Raw genomic sequence first — 20,985 nt, forward strand, 5'->3', positions numbered from 1 at the left:
ATGTTGTGGACAACCTCCGCCAGTGGAATGCTGGAGCCATCGATAGCTTTGCGGCATCTCACGCACAAAATGTGCCAATCAGAGATGCTGATGATAAGTTGTGAGTGTTGGTACCTTTGAGTCTCGGGAGTCCACTGAGGTGGTGTCACTTGGAGGCTGACATAAGTTGCAGAACTGAAGGGCGAGGCCATTGTGATCCTCCTCATAACTTAGTGCTGCATCGAACTTTGTAACCCAAGCTGTTGCACCCCACGTGACCTCCTAACCTCTAAGTAAACAATTGGAGAACTCTTCACCACATCTGCCGTGCCTTCAGGCAATCCAAAGGCAGTGTCATTGAGTCTCCTAAGGTGCTCTGCATTGACTGCACTAAGCCGGGCGCCCTACAATGGCTAGGCAGGTGCCTACGCCAAGGCTGGGGTGAGCTAGGAGCCACAAGAAGAGGGTCATCTTCTTGCAGCCGAAATCTTTCCCATTGCGGGTGCCAGAAATTGGAGAGGAAACCAGCTGAGATGCCATGTTCGGCATCCCAGTCCAGTCGAACATTTGATGTAAAACCCAGCCTTTTGACGCAGCCACTGCAATAACAGCTCTCACGGTTGCCATCTCGGCAATGGGGCTTGCTAAGTGTACTCATAGAGCTATCACACCAAGTACCCCAACTCCATCCACGAATCTAGTGCCAAACCCCGTGCCTTGGTCTACAGGTGTTAGGACCACTGAGCATAGGTGGCCCCAAGCAACTTGTGAGTGGATCCAAGTTGGTGGCCTTAAGGGAGGTGGGTGAGCTCATTCCACATCAAAGGCTGGTGAAGGCGCTCATCCTCGCAGGTGGGCGGCTCTTGAAAGAGCACCTGGTGGAGTTTCCAAGCTTGGAAAAGGGTAGCTGCAAACTTTCCCCAAAGGAGGTACTGACTTTGTGAATAGGGGCAGCTATCTACATCCATCTGCTAGTAGAAATTCTTCCACATTCCCCCTTCCCACCTGGTAGGAGACTGCAGGCAATGAACTTCTTTAATAAAGCTCTACATGATGCCCGAGCCCCCCTATTGGGAAGATTTCTGTATGACTCCCCAAGCCATCTTGGCTCAGCTGTCCGTCCATCACTTCAGGCCTACAAGAAGTTCCAAATGAGCCTTTGGAATGGACCAATGCAAGACCGCGAGAACGCCCAACATTAAAATTCAACTCTCTTTCTAGCCAAGATCTCTTCTTGAGACAATGGACAGAGTGTGAGGAGCTTTACGTATATCGTCAATGACCAGCGAATCAGTCAGATACAGTTCATGCTTCAGAATAGGAGTCACCTGCTGGAAGGATTTGCATGTAAAAAGCCGAGGACGTGGGCCGATTTTCCGCTTGCCTTCAAGGCAGATTTTGTTTCTATTAACAAGATAGGCAACGTTCAGAGGTTGTCTAAGTTGGAGATGGGAAAGAAGAGCCTTGATAATTATTCATAGGAGTTTAAAGGCTTAGTGGACCGCTGCAAGGCTCTTGAGGAGCCACACGTGTTGGTTTATATGCTATACTTGTTTGGTCTTCCACTGGATTACTAGAAGGATAATATGTACATTGAGTGCAATCAGCCCAATCATCGTCAATGAAAATTCCCTAGTCAGGTTTTAGCACAATCTTGTGACACACTTGAACTATTAATACTTTTAAACAAGAATGAAATGACTCAGCACAAACAAAGTAGCAATGTTGAAAAGTACTTGACACATGCACTAATATTTTATATTAATTTCATTAAATGGGTGTTTGTTTTATAAGTGTGCAGACAGCCATTTAATCAAATGGTCTAAACTTACATCTAACTTGTCCACCCACACTGTAATGAAGTGTGAATTTGTAAAACATAAAAACAAGCAACTTGGAAACAAACCTTGAATATGTCCTTGCGAAAAAGGGCAAACCTATCACGGAAGTTGTGAGACCCCCCCCCCCCCCCCCCCTCTTCATGCTGTGACTGCTCGCCTCTCCTTGCTTGCCATCGCCACCCCCGCCTTGTTTTCTCCCTCCCTCCCTTGCTCGCAATGCCCCCCCCCCCCCCCCCCGGTTGCCCTGCCCTTAGCTTCCCCCTCTTGCCAGTTGTCGCCCCCTCTCCCCCACTAAGCTATGTGTGGCCCCCCTTCTTCCGCCTTCTCCCCCTCCAACACGGTGCCCCTCTCTCTCGCCCCTAGTTTGCGTCCCTTGCCTCTTCTCCCTCCGCCACTTATCCTTAGCTGTCCCCGTCCTTTTCCCATGTCACCATTTGGCTCCTTGAACAACAAGGTATCCTTAAGTGAATGCTTGGACCCTTCTAAGCATTTGAACACGAGTTTGACTGGTGAATCACCCTAAGGATGTCCAATGTTAGGGTTTTACTGATATGATCAGTAGTCTTGTGGCATGGACTTGTATTTCTAGAGGGTTGAGAGCTTTGCTGATATGATCAATAACTTCTCCAAAAACTTGTTGATATGATTAGTGGCTCTTTTGGCAGTGCTAGTGTGACCAGTACCCCAATGGGCACACAAACCCATGAGTCCTATCTAAGGGGAGGACTTTAATTAGTAGAGGAATCCAATATCATTTACATGGGTTTTAGGCACATCAAAATAAAAGGAGAAAATAAAAAAAGACTTTAAGGCATTGTTGGCCACGTGTGCAACTCTAGTGTACCCTAATACATGCACAAGCTGCATACAGGGAAGGACATTTGTTTATCATCATCATCTTATCTCACACACACAAGTGGGTGGTGAACCATTCATAAACTTAAGGGTGGACCCGCTGAAGGCTCTTCATCAAATTCTTCTCTTTATACAAGTGCCTTAAGGGAGTATCAAATGGAATGTATGTGTTAGGAAGAGATGTTGGACACAAGTGTTTCAACTTGTGATTGAAGACCATGGTCACAAGAAACGTTTCAAGGTTTTTTCGTTTTGAGGTTTTTTAGGTTTTGTTTCGAAAGGTTTCATCCCTTGGCTAACAAACCGCGAGGTTTAAAAAAATCAATAATTTCATAAAGTGTAATACTTAAAGAACTTATAGTAGCTATCTAAAAACAGTGTAATGATGAAAAAATGGTGTCTTCTCACACCTTCGGGAACCATTCTTATTTTGGTGAGGCATTATGGCAATTTTGCTTGATTAGATGCCACAAGTGGTTCAATCAAGGATTCTTACGAAATTGAAGAAGAGAAAGTAGAAATTGGGAAAGATTTAAGACATTGAAGGATGGTGTATGAAGAAAAAGGAAAAGAAAAGAGGAGAAGAAGAGAAAAGGAGAAGAAGAGCAAGGGAGAAGAGGAGAGAAGAAGAGAAAGGAAGAAGAAGAGGAGAGAAAAAGAGAATAAAGGAAGAAGAAGAGGAGAGAAAAAGAGAATAAAGGTGGTCACAAGTGAGTCGTCCACAGATGGTGGGCTAAGGCTCTGAGAGAGAGAGAGAGAGAGAGAGAGAGAGAGAGAGAGAGAGGTTATACCCTCTGCTTAGCTACTGTTTATCGCTCCTCTTCTCTGTACAACCCTCTGTGTGTGTGTGTGTGTGTGTGTGTGTGTGTGTGTGTGAGAGAGAGAGAGAGAGAGTGTGTGTGTGTGCGGATAGTCGCCTTCAGCAGGCAGTCGTCACCCCCAGCAGATAGTCGCCATCAACAGGCCGTTCAGCAGAGATACGCTTGCCCTTTGTGTGATCGACATCCTTGCAGAGAAGACAACACACCGCCTTTCGTTATCAGTGGAGCTGCTTGCAACAAGAGGTATTACTGTAAATACAGCAGGTACACTAGGGTTTATAGCAAGTACTGCAGGTTCAGTAGGGTTTCCAGCAGGTGCTGCAGTACAGTAGGGGTTCTTCAAGGTGCAATAGTTTCCGCAAGTATTGCAGGTACAGAAGAGTTTCCAGCTGCCGGTACTGTAGGTACAGTAGGGTTTCTAGCAGGTGACTTGCAGGTACAGTAGGGTTTCAGCAGGTGGTACAGAAGAGTTTCCAGCCAGTACTGCACGTACAGTAGGGTTTCAGCAGGTACTGCAGGTACAGAAGAGTTTCCAGCCAGCACTGCAGCAGGTGCTGAATTTGGGTTTGAGAGAACGAGTTTTCTTTGCTTTTGTACATGGATTTGGATGACCCGGCTGCTGCTGTTGGCGACATGGCTGCCAATAGCCTTAACATGGATCTTATTGAGGAGATGATCGAGAAGGATGTGGGTTATGCTTCAGATGCCTCAGAGCAACAAAAACGTCAAAGGCTTGATGTTGATGTAAGCTATACTCCGGTGAATGTTGGAGAGAATGCAGAGGAAAGTTCTCAGGCACCTTCTCCGGAGTTTGCACGTTTGCTGCAGATCACTGGTGAGCTTCTGCAAGAATATGTGAAGGCAAATAGCGTGCAAATGGCTGCAGTGGATAATAGTGGTGTGGCTGATGTATGCATGGAGACTCCTTTGTTGCTACAACAGCTAGCAGATTTTCATGATCGTGCTGCTATCTTTTTCTTTACTGGGCGTATTCCATTGCTGCCTCGTCTTGGAGCATGGCTGGGCCGCTTGGTGTCGCCTGAGGCACTTGAGGAGATTTACGATGGTCCGAGAGGCTTTTATGAAATACTTTTTCGCACTTCGGAAGCCCGTAGGGCAGTCTTGGAGCATGTGCCACTTTTTTTGGATGGGCAGTTGGTTCATGTGGTTCCGTGGAAGCCTATGGCAGATATGTTGCGCCAGGCTTGCCCAGTTTGGGTTGAAGTGAAACAATTCCCACCAATGTTTTGGCGTGTTTTACCAAGTCTCATGCGAGGTATCGGTGATGTCTTGGTGGTGCCTCGAATGACATCTAGAAACCGAAATCGTCTATGCATGTTGTGGAATACTGGGAGACCTAGGCCGACACATTTGCGTGTCAATATGGCTGGGCTGCAACCTTTAATGTATGAATTGAGGTGGGATACATTTGCTGGCCACTGTTTCAAATGTGGTGAGATGGGCCACTTTGTCTCCGAATGTCCTAAGAAAGAACAAGTTGCTGCTACAAAGGATATCCTTGATGGGCAGTTGCCCGTGGAAGATGAGCATGATGCTCCTTCACATGATGCCCAACACATGGATATACATGTGGATGTTCAGAATGAGGTTGAGCAGCCATGGGTGGAAGTACGTGGTAAAAAGACACGATTTGTTGCCCCGCGGGGGGATTTCTCAGATGCTGTTTGGCGGGGGCCTTTGCGTACTCATCAGGGGCCCTTACATACATATGCTCGTCGCCCTTTGGGTTCAGGTGCCCAGCAACAGACCAGGATTGAGAGGCCGGGAGGCCAACTTTCTAAGGGTACAGGGCCTCTTGGGGTGGATAGAGTAGAACGCTATCCTATTAGAAATCGCCTAACAAAAGAAGCACAACAACAATTGCCTCTTGTGTTTGGTTCGAAGGGTGAGGTCATCTCGCCATGGGATGGTCATTACCCTTTGACACGTGCTCGGGAACTCCAAGGGCAATCTGAGATCACAAATACCATGTCTAAAAATGCAATGCTTCAAAAGGTTCGTGATTTGGCAAATTGTCCTGGGCCTAGTACACGGCCTTGTTGATTCCTTTTTTGGGAAGGCTTATGAAAATTGTACAATGGAATGTAAAGAGTATTTCTTCGCGCCAAAAGCAATTCAGGCTTTGGCGTACAACTTTTTGTCATGGTTGGGATGTTTTGTGTGCAGTTGAACATAAGCAGCATAAGTTGGCTGGCAAAGCCTATGTATATAAGGGATTTCATGTTTTCTACAGCGGACATCCTGCTTCGCAGTCAGGTGTTATGTTTGCTGTTCGTTCGCAGTTTCAGCCTTCTCTTGTGATTCAAGATGTTCATGGAAGATTTCTAGTGATACAGATTGTTTGGGATGATACGCCTTTATGGTTGTTAGGGGTGTATGCTCCAAATAATGCTCGTGCACGCCGTTTGCTGTGGAATGACTTGTGTGCTCTTTCAATCTCTCATCCTGGCTTTGTGATGGGGGACTTTAATATGTGTGTCTCCAGGGAGCAAGCCACGTCGCCTCATTCTGTAATGGATGGCGCGGAGAGAAAGGCATGGGAAGCTTTTGCAGCAAGGTCGCTAAAACAAGACATGTAGTCTTGGTTGCATTCAGATGAAAGGGGTTACACTTATGCCTCACAACAGTTTCGGGGCACTTATGCTAGATTGGATAGGATGTATATTTTACATCAAGATCTCTTTTTGCCAGAGGTTCTTACTATGATGGTTGATCAGCAACAGGTTTTGTCAGATCATTGGCCGCTTGTGTTTGAAATGGTCTATCATCCTGTGGATGCATATAAAGGCTTGTTGGGACGCTTGCCTTTGCGCTTAAATCACACTTTTTTGGAGCATGAAGTTTTTGATGTTTATATGCGTCAATTGATACGACATTTCTCCACAAGAGTGTCCATGGCTGATTATCATGCTTGGCCAGTGTTCCTTACCAACACTCGGAAATTAGCACGGCATTATGGTCTTGCTAATGCCTCTATACAAAAACAGCATGTGGCCCTCCTTGAGTCGCTTTTAAAGGGCTTGCAGGCTTTCATGTTTACTGACTCTATGGATGCTGAAGTTACGGATGCCATAGAATGGCTGAAAAAGGAGCTATCTAGGGTGCAGGAAGCACAATATGTTCGCTTTAAACTACTTGCACGTCTTGATGCTTTGCGGGATGCTAACTGTCAATCTCATCGCTTCTATGATAAGTTGCATCAAAAACATATGCGTGAGAATATTGTTAGGCTGATGGATGCCAAAGGCAACCTTGTTACTCAACCTTCTGAGGTTATTCAGCATTGCATCAGGTTTTATGAAGATTTGCTTGCCCCTCGAGAGGATGTCTCACCGGCTGTCCTGGCTGCAAGGGAGTCATTGTTTGTTGAAGTACGATATCAAGTTGACCCTGATGTGGCGGTTCAGCTTGATGCTCCTGTTACTCAAGGGGAAGTGGAAGTTGTTCTCTCCAAACTTCCCATGGGAAAGAGCCCTGGTTGGGATGGTTTGACAAATGAGTTTTTCCGAAAATATGCTGATCAGCTTGCAGAGCCTTTGACGCTTATTTGTCAAAGGGTTTGGGATGAGGGATATATGCCTGCCGATTGGAAGTTGGGCATACTTCGTTTGTTGCCCAAAGTCCCTTCGCCTACTTCTTTGGCTCAATGGCGCCCGATCTCACTTATGGGTATTATGTATAAAATCTTTACAAAGATTTTTGCCAATCGCTTGCAGAAGGTGCTTCCTACTCTTGTTCATCCATATCAATATGGATTTGTGCATGGCAGGAATATTTTGCATAATATTCTTAATGTTCAAATTGGAGTGGATTATGCCAAGGCAAAGAAGCAAGAGATTGTGATGGTGCAGCTGGATCTTGAAAAAGCTTTTGATCATGCCAGCTGGTCTTTCCTTTCTCAGTTAATGACAGCCATGGGCTTTGGTCCCAAAATGGCTAATTTGGTGCATTTACTTGGCTCTGGCTCTATCACGCGGATTATGCTCAATGGAGGACTTTCGGATGGTATTTCTCTCACCCGTTCTCTCCGGCAGGGTTGTCCTCTTAGCCCTCTTTTCTTTGCCATTGCCACTCATCCTATGTTATCTCGCCTAGATGCTATGGCATCGCATGGTGAAGTGGTTGGTTTGCATCTCCCTCATGGCAAGCAATTGGTTGCTCAAGCCCTTGCGGATGATACTTTTATGTTTCTCAGGGCCGAAAAAGCCAATATAGATCGAGCAATGGAAGCTTGGAATAATTTTGCATTGGCTTCTGGGCTGAAAATAAATTCATCAAAATCAGCCCTCATTGTATGCACGGAATTTGATCTTGAGGCATTAGGGTGGCAAGGCCGTGTGGTGCATACAGGAGACATTGTTCGTCATCTTGGATATCCGGTGGGTGTGGATGTGGACCCCCAAGCGCTTCTTGCTTGGATTTCTGCTCGGATCTCAGATAAATTTGTGTATTGGAAAGCTCAAGGGTGGCCTATGCATGTGAGGGTTAAGGTAGCTCAGGTTATTATGCTTAGCATGATTTCCTATTTTTTACCTTTGCTACCTTGGACGCACAAATCTCTCATCCGTTTGGTTGCTCCCATTCGGTTTATGCTGTGGAAGAGGCAAGGAAATATTATGGGTCAAACATGGATAGCTTGGAATCACATTACGACGCCCAAAAGAATGGGTGGGGCTGCTTTACTGGATGTCCGCTTGCATATGGTGGCGCGTAGGTGGGCGCTTTTTCAGGATATGTGTTTGCAAGAGCAGCCTTGGGTTTTCATGGCTCGTGACTTGATTGAGTTGGAGGGATTGTCACATGGGCGGACACGTGTGTAGGCTTCATGGTGGGACATTGTCAATGCGGCTCATCCTGTCCGTATTCGCTCATCACACATTTTATCGCATATTCTCCTTTCTTGGCATGAAGTTCTACTGTTGGCTCGGTGGGATCCTGGTCATGAAAGACTACTTTTGAACTCTTTGCAGTTCGAAACATTTGTAGAGTCGCGTGTCATTGTTTGGCCAGACAGAGATGCTTCACGCATACGACTCAACCGCATGGTCAGGCTAGGCTTGGTTAGATGCGAGATGCTGTGATACCTGGTCGTGACAGGCCATATTCATTTCGTTGTATTCGGCAGCACTTTAGGGTTCCTCGGACATTTCAGCCACTATGGGCTGACATCATGCATGCAGTTGAGCCTTTTACTCCATTGCCTCGGCCATCTGCAGATCAGCCTTGGCTTGATTGGGCACTATGTAAATCTGGTGACTTGATATCACTCTCAGCTAACCAGGTCTATCATAAGCTTGTATCAGAGAAAGATTGGGTTTCAGCCAAGGCCAATAAGGTGTGGGGATTGCACAAGTCTAAATCATGGTGGCAGAAAACTCTTATGCGTGGTTGGCAGTCTAAACTCCCTTACCAAGGTAAGGTTTTCATTTGGAGGATGTTGGTGGGAGGGTTACCTACACGGGATCAGCTGAGCCGTCGTAAAATTACACTGGCCTCTTGCTTCTTCTGCACGACATGCACTGAAACAGTTATGCATTTGTTCATGAGTTGTCCAGTGGCCCGTCAGATTTGGTCTTTTGTCTCTCGCGTTTGGGAGGCAGTAGAGAGGTCTACTGTTTCGGCTCATCAGTGGATATTTGGGATTTGTCCTCAAGTCATTACTTCAGACAGCCACCTTGTGATATTCCATTTCCTTAGATGGACAGGACTTTGGCATATTTGGACTACACGGAATGGGTTCATTTTTGATTCCTTGTCTGGAATACATGGGCACATTCTACGTATCCGCGGTTTGCTGCTTTGGCAGTTTTCTTCTCTTCTCTCAGCTCAGCTACTGGATGCAGATGTTATTTCCTTATGGTCTACGGCGGCCCGGCTGGCTCATCTTTGATGCTTCTATCTGGGATGCTTATTTGGCTAGGAGGCTTTCTTATTAGTGTACAGGTTTGCATGGTCATGATCCTTTAGAGGATCTTTTGTGGGGGTTTTGTTTGGGGCCATAGGTTCTGTGTGAGCCATGTGGCTGATGTACATTTTACATATAATATAAAACACCATTTCACGAAAAAAAAAAAAGAGAATAAAGGAAGGAGGAGTAGAGGTGAAAGAAGTAGAAGAAGATGGAAAGGGAAGGAGGGAGGCAAGGGAAGAAGAGGGAAGAAAGGTGATGAGGAGGATATGGAAGAAAAACAAAAATAAAAAAATCCCAAAAAAATTGGGGCGAGAGGAAGGGACGAAACCTGACATTTGGGCAAAACTGCCGTACTCGAGAGGTTTCAAAGTTTTAAAAAACCGTTTCGAAGTTTTGAGATTTCGAGGTTTCGAAAGCTAGAAACAGGTTCTTTTGTTATTATGTTGTAGACTAGATGAGCAAGGCTCTCTAGGTGCATCCAGTCTACAGTGTGAGATTGGGAGGGGTTGTGAGATCCACATAGCCGGCTATGTGAGACTGGAACTCCTCCCGCGAGATCCACATTTGACCAGTGTGAAGCTAGAAACACCCTTGACCTTGGGCTTGGGTGGAGGGTTTGTTTTCTTTTGTTTTCATTCTTGTATCTCGAAATTTGATGCAAGAGCACTCTCTACATGTATTTGTAAATACTCCCTGTAATAGAGTCATCATGGGGGGGGGGGGTGGGATAGGGGGCGGCCCGTTCAAAAACTGTGGCATGATGGGGATAGAGGGGACACCATTCATAGTGCCAAGCGGGCTCAAGTTTAGACGCTGAGAGTGGTAGCGCACGACTGCTGTACGACTTCGCCTGCGAGTTCCGCCTCTCCCCCCCCCCCCCCCCCCGCTGCTTCTCGCCGTCGCGCCCCCCCTCTCCCCCCCCCGCCAGTCCCCCGCATTCTCCTCCGTCCTCTCCCCCGCCTCCTTCATTGCGCCCTTCCTCGCCTTTTCTCTACTCATTAAATTAAGTGTGGTTGGGAAAGATTACTGATATTCATCCTTTGGGGTGTGGCTACTACCAGGTTGAGTTTGACTTGCCAGCAACGTCGGATGGAGTCATGCATCTGAGACCCCTTACAATGGTACGGCCTAGGCCTTCTTTGCAAGGTGGCATCACAGGTTCGACCTAGCATCCGAACCATTGGCCGGTGTTTGGCTTTCCCGTGATAGTCAGCTTTCCAGGCCTTTGGAAGGAATACCTTCCTCTTCTCCTGGTAATAGGTGGTGCTATCAAGAGAGTGATGGAAACCTCCCCTCCCCCATTGCTGCTTTGGTTCTTTTTCGGGCAGCCGAGATTCCATCTGTTTACACCGGCATAGCCTCCTTGGAGACAGTGCCACACGTCATATCTCTTCCTTGACTCCAAGAGGGAGCCCCATTTTGTAGAGAGTAGAGTATTGTGGCCTCCGAGGCCAATGCTTCATATGCAAGCAATTGGGGTATCTCGCTAGAGCTTGTCCTCGTCGACAATCTAAGAGACCGCGCCCCCCCCCCCCCCGCGTGGTCCCAGTTTAGATCCTCTTTGAGGGGCTAGGAGGGAAGCTAGTCCTCACACAATAGCAGAGCACCAGGATCCAGCTGTGGTCGACGCTGATGCTGGAGAGCGGTAGACCGTTGGCCTGTGACAAAGCCGTCAGCCGACCTCTAGAGTTGAGCGGCACTGTCGAGCGTGTTGGGATGGTAAAGCATAGGAGGATATGATTTCGTATGAGAACCGTTTCAAGCATTTATCGCAACATCCACCCGACGATGATGCCTCCTGCCCCTCGGGTGGCCTCCCCGGCTTGGAGGCCGTTGCCCCACTGAGATTCCTCTCCAAGTTCCAAGATTCCAGTGAGTGTTGTTGGTCCCACTGTTCCTTCGACGGGCCCCTCCTCGCACCCTTTCTCTCAGGTCTCTTCCATTGTACTTCCCTCTCCTCCCTCCTCCCCTCCTTCCCCTCTCCTTATCCCCAATCCTTGTCTCTAATTCTCCCTGCAATAGTTTCCCCTTGGCCTGTCTTCTTCGGAGCCCACTTTGCTCCCTCCCTATGCCTCTCTTGAGCATTCCCGCCGCCCTCCGTTCGCGCTAGACTCGGACCGGAGACAATTGGTGAGTTTAGTCCGCCGCTTGATTCATCGCTTCTCGGATCCAGTAGAGATGACCATCGCCGTTCCTTGGTGAGGGCTCTCCCGCTAGAGTCGCTAGGTGCCCCCCCTAGGATCTTGGGGCACCCAGTGCATTACAAATTCTTTTGATGTCTCCCTGACGAAGGAACTGATATTTTTGAGGAGACGGTGGTCCCCATTCAGATTTGTGTGGTGTTTCATCACTCTAGGGCATCCATGCCAGAGAGTGGTGCGATGATCTTCTCCTTCCCGCGAGTGCAGTCCCGAGGGTGGATTGGGACTCGGAGTTGGTGCTTGTCACCATCTAGGGGCAGGCAGTTGAACTTTCTCATCATCTTCATGATTAGCGCATTATCGACGTGCTTACCCATCTTTGGCCCTTGGCTCCGATGGAGCTAGGAGGCTCTGGCCACAAATATCAAGATGGGGAGGTGGTGTCCTCTAGCTTGGAGGTGTTGCTCTTTGTATTCCTTCATATCTCAGTAGCAGTACCCCTTCCCCTCTCCTACAGATACCTGCATGCGATAGGTGGAGCTCAGATTATGCTTACTCTCGAGCTTGGGCAGAGTGGCATTACATTGAGGATAGGATCCACGCCTACCTGGTGCTCCTTCGCCCTAGGACAAACTGTGACTACTCCCCATTGAAACCCACGTCCAAGACTCTTTGAATGGACGGCACTTCCACTTCCCAACACAGAGATTAGATATGTGGATTGCTTCATGGAACATCTAGGTTTTGGGGGACCTCAATGTTTTCATAGGCACGGCGTCCTTAGAGGAGAGCTCCATAGAGCAACAGTTGGGGGACCCGTTGATATTCTCTTCCTCTAGGGGCACCATCTTTCCGAGGGGGTGGGCTTTCGAAATGTATATGCTCCAAACACCGTTGGAGGCAGAGCCACCTTCTGGAGTACAGTTTGCCAGTCCCTTCCACAGGTTGACTTTTGGTGCATGGGTGGGAACTTTAACATGATAGATTTTGTGTAACTATTTGGCCCTCCTAGCTCTATTTCACATGATGGAACCTTGCCTGGACACCTGACAGGTGGAAGAAGGCATGGGGACAAGGACCATAATGTTTTCTCCAGAAAAGGACCAGTCTTGGTCAAAAAGCAAAGAAAAGAAAAAAGTCAAATTGGGTTGACTGCGAGCTAGGGGCACCACTGGCAAGAGGAGACTGAGCTGGACCAAAAAGCTAAAAGCTACTTTTTCAAAAAGTAGCTCCAGGGCTAAAAAGCAAGGCCCTGAAGCTAGAAAAGCAAAACAAGAACTTTTGACTAAAGTTGAGTAATATTGCAGCCACGCTCCCTACAGCACCAGCACCTATGCCATCTGTGCACAACTTGTTTTGCTTCAATTGTTGCAGCGAGCACCGACATCGCCACCAACTATAGCCAATGTTGCTGCCGTCAGACAGTGTTGCGGCTCTGTTCGCTGCCAACTATTGGAGAGTGTCGCTTGCACTTGGTTGTTGCTGCCAGCTGCCAGCGCCTATCTGCAGCCACTTGGCTGCTGCCATCAGAACATCGCTTGTTGCAGGGAATGGGCATTTTTAGACTTGGGAATGTTGGGGATGGCAGCATCTTCCTGTTCCCATTCCCGTCCCATGTCACTCTATAGTCACAGGGTATGGCCATTCTCAATCTTTTCTGTCCCCGTTCTCCCCTTTTCTGTCCCCGTTCTCCATCCCCATTTCACGTCCCATGTGACTATGTAGACTATGCCATCCACACGACTGTACAGAATTCTTCTAACTGCAGAATTGCCGTATCATCACCATCTACAACTGATGTTCAACATCGTATACTTGTGTTGCCTGGCTGCCACCACTAGTTAACCATACCGTGCAATCACATAGACTTACTTTCATTCATACAAGCCTACTGAGGGCTGTTTCTATTCTGGATTTGGGCAACAAATTCAACTGCTGGTCAACATATACTTCGTCTTCTACCTGTGTCACCTGTGTACCTCGTGTACTTGAGGTTCCTTGGATTTAGTTTTGGATTTGGACTTGGACTTGGATCTAGACTTGGATCTGAACTTGGACTTGGATTTGGATTTGGACTTGGATTCATTGCACTTGAATTCATTGGATTTGAATTTGGATTTGGTACTAGCCCGGTGAGAGATTCTTGTGGGTCATCCCTGTGGTGTGCTCGGCATGAGAGATCTCGACATTGACATCGACATCGACTTGGATATACATCAGCATATTTGTTTGCTTTTGTATTCATTGATGTACTGATCTTGGCCAGCATGCTTATGGATTGTTCGTGAATAAATTCCCAAAAGGGGAGCGGACTTGTACCTTGCTCAGTGTGGTGTACTGGCAAAGTTCCCTAATCCCTTTTCTCTCCCCCCCTCTCTCTATATCTTTATCTCTTGGATACGTGGTTGAGTCTGTCACGGCACGCCGTTCTAGGATTACAGAGTCAGCAAAGGATAGACTCAGAGGAGGCACGGCTACATTTTTTGGCTCAGAGTACTCTGCCTGGGAGGATTGATTCTGGCACTTAGGGGACAGGACCCTTGACACTTGCCAGAGTTTGGATGCAGCCTGGGAGTCTGTGCTTCTTGCGGTTTGACAGGAGGAGCACCGGTGGGGGAGTCGGGTTTGGGATAAGAGTCAACCACTCCGGAGGGATGGTTGAGTCGATGTCGATGTCGATGCTGAGCTTGTCTCTACCCCGGATCCCTGTCAGGCCTCTCTCTTGCACTTCCAGGGGTAACTGCCTGTGTGCGATCCAGTCTCCAATAGACTTGGCAGGTCCTCTGCACAAGGCGCCCCATGATACATGTGGTCTGGCCCCCAACATGTGGCCATTGGGTAAACGGATTAGAGGGTTCCAAACCAAAGGTTGCGGAAGCTGCTCCTCTGAGGTTGCCGGAGCTATCTGTCTAAGGGCCGGCCTGAGATGATCCCAAGCTTGAAGTAGGATGGCTGCAAAGTTGTCCTCGAAAGCTGGATTGAAACCGTGGGCATGCATCTCTATGAAAATTCATATGGTACTCTGTGGCCAAGGGTCCCTAAGACTTGGGGTGCGAGCTGAAATCCGGACCAATAGGAAATCCTTCCAGGGCTCAAGGAGTCCTCTAACAATCAGCTTGCCCAGCAGGACACAACTCTAAATAGCAGGGTCAATGAGGCCTAGCCCCCCACTACGACGTGGCTGAATGATCACTCTCTATGCCACCTTGGCCTTGGCTGGCCTCCCGTCACTGTTTGGCCCATAAGAAGTTCCAGATCAATCGCTGTACTTGGCCAATACATGCCCGAGAGAAGGTCGAGCATGAAGTGATGTACCACATGGTGGCAAGAAGTACCCGGTTCACCACCACCACTCTACCTGCTAGGGAGAGCCTCGCAGAACCCCAATACAAAAGGTTCTTCCGAATGCTCAAAAGATAAAAGCTTCTTTCGAATACTCAAAAGAAGCGGGACGAGCTGCTGCTCGGGAGAGATATCAATGCCCACTTGACAACCAAGATAACGAACTGGATTGCCCCTTGGGATCCACTAGAAAGCCTCAACTGGGCGCCAAGTTAGGGCGGGTGCTGAGCTTACGCAAAAACCACACGACTTGTGCCAGTTGATTTGTGCTCTCGATGCGCGGCAGAAAATCTTGATCACCACTGCGAATCTCTTGAGATTTCCCACATCTCGAGAAAGGAAAGCTGCTGTGTTGTCTGCAAACTCTAAGTCAAGCAGCTCCTCCTGCGTGCGGAGGGGAAGACACAATCCTTGAAGCCCGGTCTCCTGGGCTAAGAGAAAACTACTCATGGCCTTGGCGACGAATAGGAAGAGGTAAGGTGCCAAAGGACAGCCCTGTCACACCGAGCGGGAAAGGGGGAATTTGTCTCCACGAGCTTCTTGTATGAGAACTTGGTTGTGTGAGGCTGAGTAAAGTCTGGAGACTCCACGAATCCGCTCCATGGGGAATCCCATCCGGCTCATTGTGTCCTCCAAAAAGCTGCAATCCACCCTATCATAAGCTTTCTCAAAGTCTAAGAGTAGCACTATGAGGTCTTGTTGCCGCAACTTGGCCGAAGCTGTTACCTTCCAGAAGGTGAAAATGTTGTCCAGAATGCTCCGATCTTGAATAAAGCCAATTTGAGTGTGATGAATCAAGTTTGAAGGGCTGAAGTCTCCTCTTGATGACCTTGGCTAAGATCTTATAGGCCGTCCTGGTCTCCACTGCCGAATCTCCAATCTGTCACCACCATCTTTAGGAATCAAGTGTATCAGATCCTCTGAGAGCCTCTCTCGCATGGCACCTGTGATCATAATCTCATTGAAGGCAGCTCGAAGGCCGCCTTCCATGAGGTCCTAGTGTCGAAGAAAGAAAGAGACTGGAAGCTTGTCCGCCCCCGGGTAGTGCCGTCACCGCCTTTGCCAACTCCTCCGTTGTGAATGGAGTCGGTAAGGACCTAAGAGAGGGGGAACCACCTCTTTCGTGTGTCGCCAGACCCTCTCGCGCGCATCCATCAGACACTTGTGAGAAGAGAGTGGAAGAAATCAGTGGCGATGGCCCTGACATGGGAGGGGGGGGGGGTTAGAAACAATAGCTCCATCCTGGCCATGTAGTCTACGAATACCATCTCTCCTCCTGTGGGGGCCAGCTATCTCGAAGAAATCTCCTGTGACTCTATCCCCAGCCTGGGTCGAGAATGAAGCTTTGGCATGGTATCTGCACTCCACCCTCCTCTCCTCAATGGATCTAATCTCCGTGCGGGCAACAGCTAGCTGACTCCCAATCCATGGGCTATCTGGGGAACGCTCCTAAAGCCGCTATGGGGAGGAGGTGCAAGGAGAGGCAAAGCACGGACCCATGGTAGGCACCCTAGGAACGCACTCACGCACCGGGTAGGCACGTTAGGCCTTCCTGGGTGCCGGCGAGGTTCCGTGGGTGCCGAGTGCCCCGGGGGTTGCCCTCCCCGCCTTGACGGTGATCGGACTGAAAACGCCGACGGGACCGAAAACGGTGGAAAAACGGCCGACCGGCGAGCCGTGCCGTGCCGACGGGCCAAGACGCGGCCGGGCCGGCGGATCATGGATGGAAGGCAAGACCCAAGACAAGGCTGAGGGAGCCGAGCTGGGCATGAACGCAAGTGATCGGTGAGACCCGCACCTCCTCAGACTCTGCTCCTACTCCTGAAATCCCTCCAATCTGCTTTGGGCTGCCTCTTGCAAGAAACCAATGATCTCCCCTAGGCCAACATCCAGTGTGCATGAAGCAGAGCCCAAGGTAAAGCCTAGTCCCGCCCAAATCTGCTGTATCCTGCTGCAGATCTCTGAGTCCTGAATGAGGCTGTCCGGAATCCTAGAGCTCGCATGCTTGTCGTGCCTCCAGGGGTCCTCTAGGGATGGAATAATTGGGGCGTGATCTGAAAAGGTGCTCCTCTTATCCCAGCTCGAGAAGCTGAGGCTCCCAGGGCTGTGCCCAAACTTTGGAAGATGCCAAGGGTCCTGTCCCCTAAGTACCAGTAGAAGCTCCTCCCAGGCAGAGTACTCTGCTCCTGAGACTGTGGCCGTACCTCCTCCAAGTCTGTCCTCTGCTGCCTCTATCATGTTGAAGTCACCACCCATGCACCAAAAGTCAGCCTAGGGAAGGGCCTGCCGAACTGTGCTCCAAAAGAGGGTTCTACCTGCAGCGGCGTTCGGGGCATAAACATTGAGGAAGCCAACGCTATCATACTGGTCTTGACTAAGCATGGGAGGCACATCAGTACCTGTGTGAGTAAGCACTCTGTGGTGGAAACCTCTGACTTGTTTCTGACCTGCATGCTGAGCAGTCTCAGTCTGTGAATTGCTGTCTAGTTGTGCTTAATTGCTGTCTAGTCGGCTTCACCTCCAGCCCTTTCCCTCCTCTTCCACTATGTCGTCTCACACGGTGCCTCACACGTTTTCTCATATAGAGTCCAGCTCTCTCCTCTCTTCCACGAGAGAGTCATCTTCTCTGCCAATACTACCTGTGGTATGGGCTCCTAAAATTTCTTCTTCCTCACATTAGCAAAGCCTCTCTTCAAGAGCAGGATTCCACCGAAAGCAATAGCAGCGAAGTAGATTGCAGCAGCAAAAAAGCTGATCGTGTGTATGGCAGCACCGGAACTTCTGTATGGTGGGTGCTTTTAGAGGTTTAAAAGTTTAAGTTTGTACTTTTTTCAATAAACAACTACTTTTATTTGTGGATTCAAACTTTGGACCTGGCATCTTAGGTTAGGAAGAATTTGGGCTCTCCCTAAAAAAAAGGCACTTTGGACCTGGCAGACTCTTAGTTTTGAAACGTTCTATATGTACGTGCATGCGTGCACATTTAGAAGCCAAGAAACAACACTGGGAAGATTTGGGAGGGAGAAACATACCAATATGTGTGCGCAGTGAGCTTTAAGGGTAAGAAGCTTGTTTCAGAGTTTTTGCCATTTCAAGGTTTAGTGTGAAAGGGGTCTATCTGTTGGTAAACCATGATGAGGCTGGCCTAATACCGCTTTTAATTTTCGGCCCTTTTTAACCACACTTTCCCTTTTCCATCTTTGTATCAAAGTTGATTCTTGCATACAGGGGAAGAAATTCGATCCATTTCCATCGTTGTTTACAGGGGAAGAAATTATATCGGGGGCACAGCGTGTGCATGAGCCGGATCTTCTTGTCTCTCGTGCAGAGGCTTGTGGGATTGATGTGAACTCTCTGTCAACCTACATTGACTCCTTCAGGTTTTTTTTTTTTGTTCTTGTTAAGTCTGAGAGGAGATCTTTCTTGAGAAAAAAAGAAAAAAGTCTAGGAGGTGATCTGAACTTTTCTAGATATTATAATGGTGACTATAGGTTTTGGCCATTTCAGTTTGTATTGTGATTGAGATATCTAATTCGCTTTACTGCCTTGTTATCACTAATCATGTGGAATGACCTGTTTGTCCTGTATCCAGATGGGGTGCAGTGCCACACGGTGGTGTGGGTGTGGGTTTGGAACGAGTGGTAATGCTCTTCTGTGCCCTGAACAACATAAGGAAAACTTCCATGTTTCCTCGTGATCCAACAAGGCTTGCTCCATAAAAAGATGGATTGTTAAACAGTAGAGAGATCAAGGAACTGGTCCTTGCGTTTTTAATTGCTTCATTTTGTTTGTTTGGCGTACACTATTGACTGCTGTATCGAAAGAGTTCAGAGAAAATAAATAGACAGAAGGGGCTCTTTTGATGGGTTTAAAATTTTGGAAAAAGTATTCATATGAAGTGTAAGCTTACCCCGTAATTTATTAAACATGGATGATGGCCTTGATACTAGTGTTGATGTCTTTATGCTTTTATGACCTCGTGTTTTTTGAAGAGCATGTTGTCTCTCGTAAAGGTGTTTTTACTTGATAAATAATCATACCATACTGGCTCAAAACCAAAGTTCTGGTGTGGTGAATGGTAGAGGGGGAAATGCTTTATGTAGCTGGTATTTTATCGAGATATCTTAAAGTTGGCTTCGTTTGTGGAATTTCTTCTGTATCTATGAGTGCTTTTGTTTACTTTTGTTACCATTAGCTCATGGGGAAATACTAAAGTGTTTTAATTGAAAGTAGACGTGAAAATCTTTAAGGGGAAGTTAAAGCCTTCTTGTTCCTTGTTTGTGTACAGTCCATCTTCCAAATTCATTAGTTACAAGTTTTAAATAAATATTGATTGTTCTTTGACATACTAAAATGGCTCCTCTTCTTCCAGGGAAAAGGGTTATAAGCACCCCAAACGTTTTGCTTATATTAATGAATTTTGCTTGCACGTTGAAATCGAACGTGGCGTTTGACACGTGGCTTAATTCGATTTCTCCCTTCGTTTTCTTCTCCTCTTTTGCACGGTCGCCGGCTGGTGTGGGTTTTCCTTGCTGTGTGATCTGACCGACTAGTGCGGGTTTTCGTTGCTCAATGGCTGCAGGATCGATTTTCTTCGTCTTTGCAGCTGTGCGTTCTGGTGGACACTTATCTTCTACAACGTTCGACTCTTGGCGAGCTTTTCTGTTCTCTCTTGCAGCTGTGCGTTCTGGTGCACCCTTATCTTCTACAATGTTCGATTCCTGGCCAGCTTTTCTGTTAGCTCGCTGCTGCTTCGATTTTCTAGGTGCATGCCTTGTCTAGAACCTCTTGCGTGTCTGGATATAATTCGTTGTGTGCAGTATTTAATGAGCACTGCTTGCTCTTTTCAATTGTATCCAATATATTTCCCTCGTTGGTGGTTTCCTCTTGCCACCAAGGAGGAAATCTCTTCATGATGCCACTAATATCACGAAGTTCAATCGGCGTCCATCTTCATCCTTGTTGCTTGGTTCTCATGAACATGCTGGTCCGTCTACTTCAGCATTGCTTTGTGATGAAGCCCAACCTTCCACATCAACTATTCCTAGGGCTGAACGTTATCCCTGTCCTCGAATGGAGATGCCTTCGGAAGGCACCTATAGTGTTCGTAGCCTCCGTGCAGTGAAGAATAGAGCACCCACTTTTGGTATTTTCGTTTATATTTCCGTGATACAAGTGTGGATTCGAATATGCTTTCAAGGATTGCCCCAATAGACTGACAACAATCACCTATATTTTATGTTTTTAAGTGTGCACGGACACACGCGTGCGCGCATGCATGCACACATGCAAAGGAGGCCTATAAAGATCATGTCGGACTATGAAGGAGTGCTCAAGGAGGGTCTAATGTGTGAGTAAAGTCATCTTGGGCGATGATGGGTGGCGGTCCCTCCTTGCTAGCCATCACCATCATTCTCTATTACCTCATAGATGAGGGATCTCTCTCTCTCTCTCTCTCTCTCTCTCTCTCTCTCTCTTAGGGGAGACCTTATTGGTCATGCCACGATAAGAAAGAGGGTAGGATATCTCTCTCTAGCTCTTGCTCTAGTTCTCATTATGACAAGGACACACTAGCACCGAGTTAGTGTTGTGAGATGAGGGGTGGGGGCTCAAGGACAGGGAGACAAGTGAGGGGAGGACAGAGGTGGCAATATGTGAAACACCAGGCTCACCTTATGAAAAAGGGATTTAAAGGAAACATTTTTTAACATTTATGAGTTTTTTTTTGGCAAAAAAATCTCTTGTAATAGCATGTGAGACATGTGGCATGCTCCCATAAGTTGCAACTCATGTATGTTGCATGTCTATTTCCTAGAAGCCTCTCTCTCTCTCTCTCTCTCTCTCTCTCTCTCTCTCGTGAATGATACCACAGAAGGTCAACTTGCAATCCAACTGTGTCTTGCTTCACTGTATCTAGTAATGCGAAATCTAGTTGGATTGGTTCTAGAGGCAAATTAAGGCTCTAGGATGGGTTCTTTTGTGACTTTTTACGAATGGTTATAGGTTCTAAAGGCCTTTGGTACTAACTGGCTTTATGATTGACTCTTAAATGGGAGCAGGTTTATTCTTAAGTA

General features: G+C 47.6%; 1 protein-coding gene across 1 annotated transcript in view; it reads left to right on the forward strand.

The window, feature by feature from the left end:
• The window catches only part of LOC147634744 (aspartate--tRNA ligase 1, cytoplasmic-like), a 52,800-nt gene extending 33,958 nt beyond the window's left edge, over nt 1-18,842 (forward strand). The window contains 2 exon segments of the mRNA XM_086803913.1: nt 18,177-18,291; nt 18,504-18,842. Of these exon segments, the coding sequence (XP_086660039.1) occupies nt 18,177-18,291; nt 18,504-18,630 (242 nt within the window). The 3' untranslated portion in view covers nt 18,631-18,842.
• The last annotated feature ends 2,143 nt before the right edge of the window (nt 18,843-20,985 follow it).

Source organism: Cibotium barometz, chromosome 10 (genome assembly GCF_041138505.1).
Source record: "Cibotium barometz isolate CiBa-2024 chromosome 10, ASM4113850v1, whole genome shotgun sequence".
Lineage (NCBI taxonomy): Eukaryota > Viridiplantae > Streptophyta > Polypodiopsida > Cyatheales > Cibotiaceae > Cibotium > Cibotium barometz.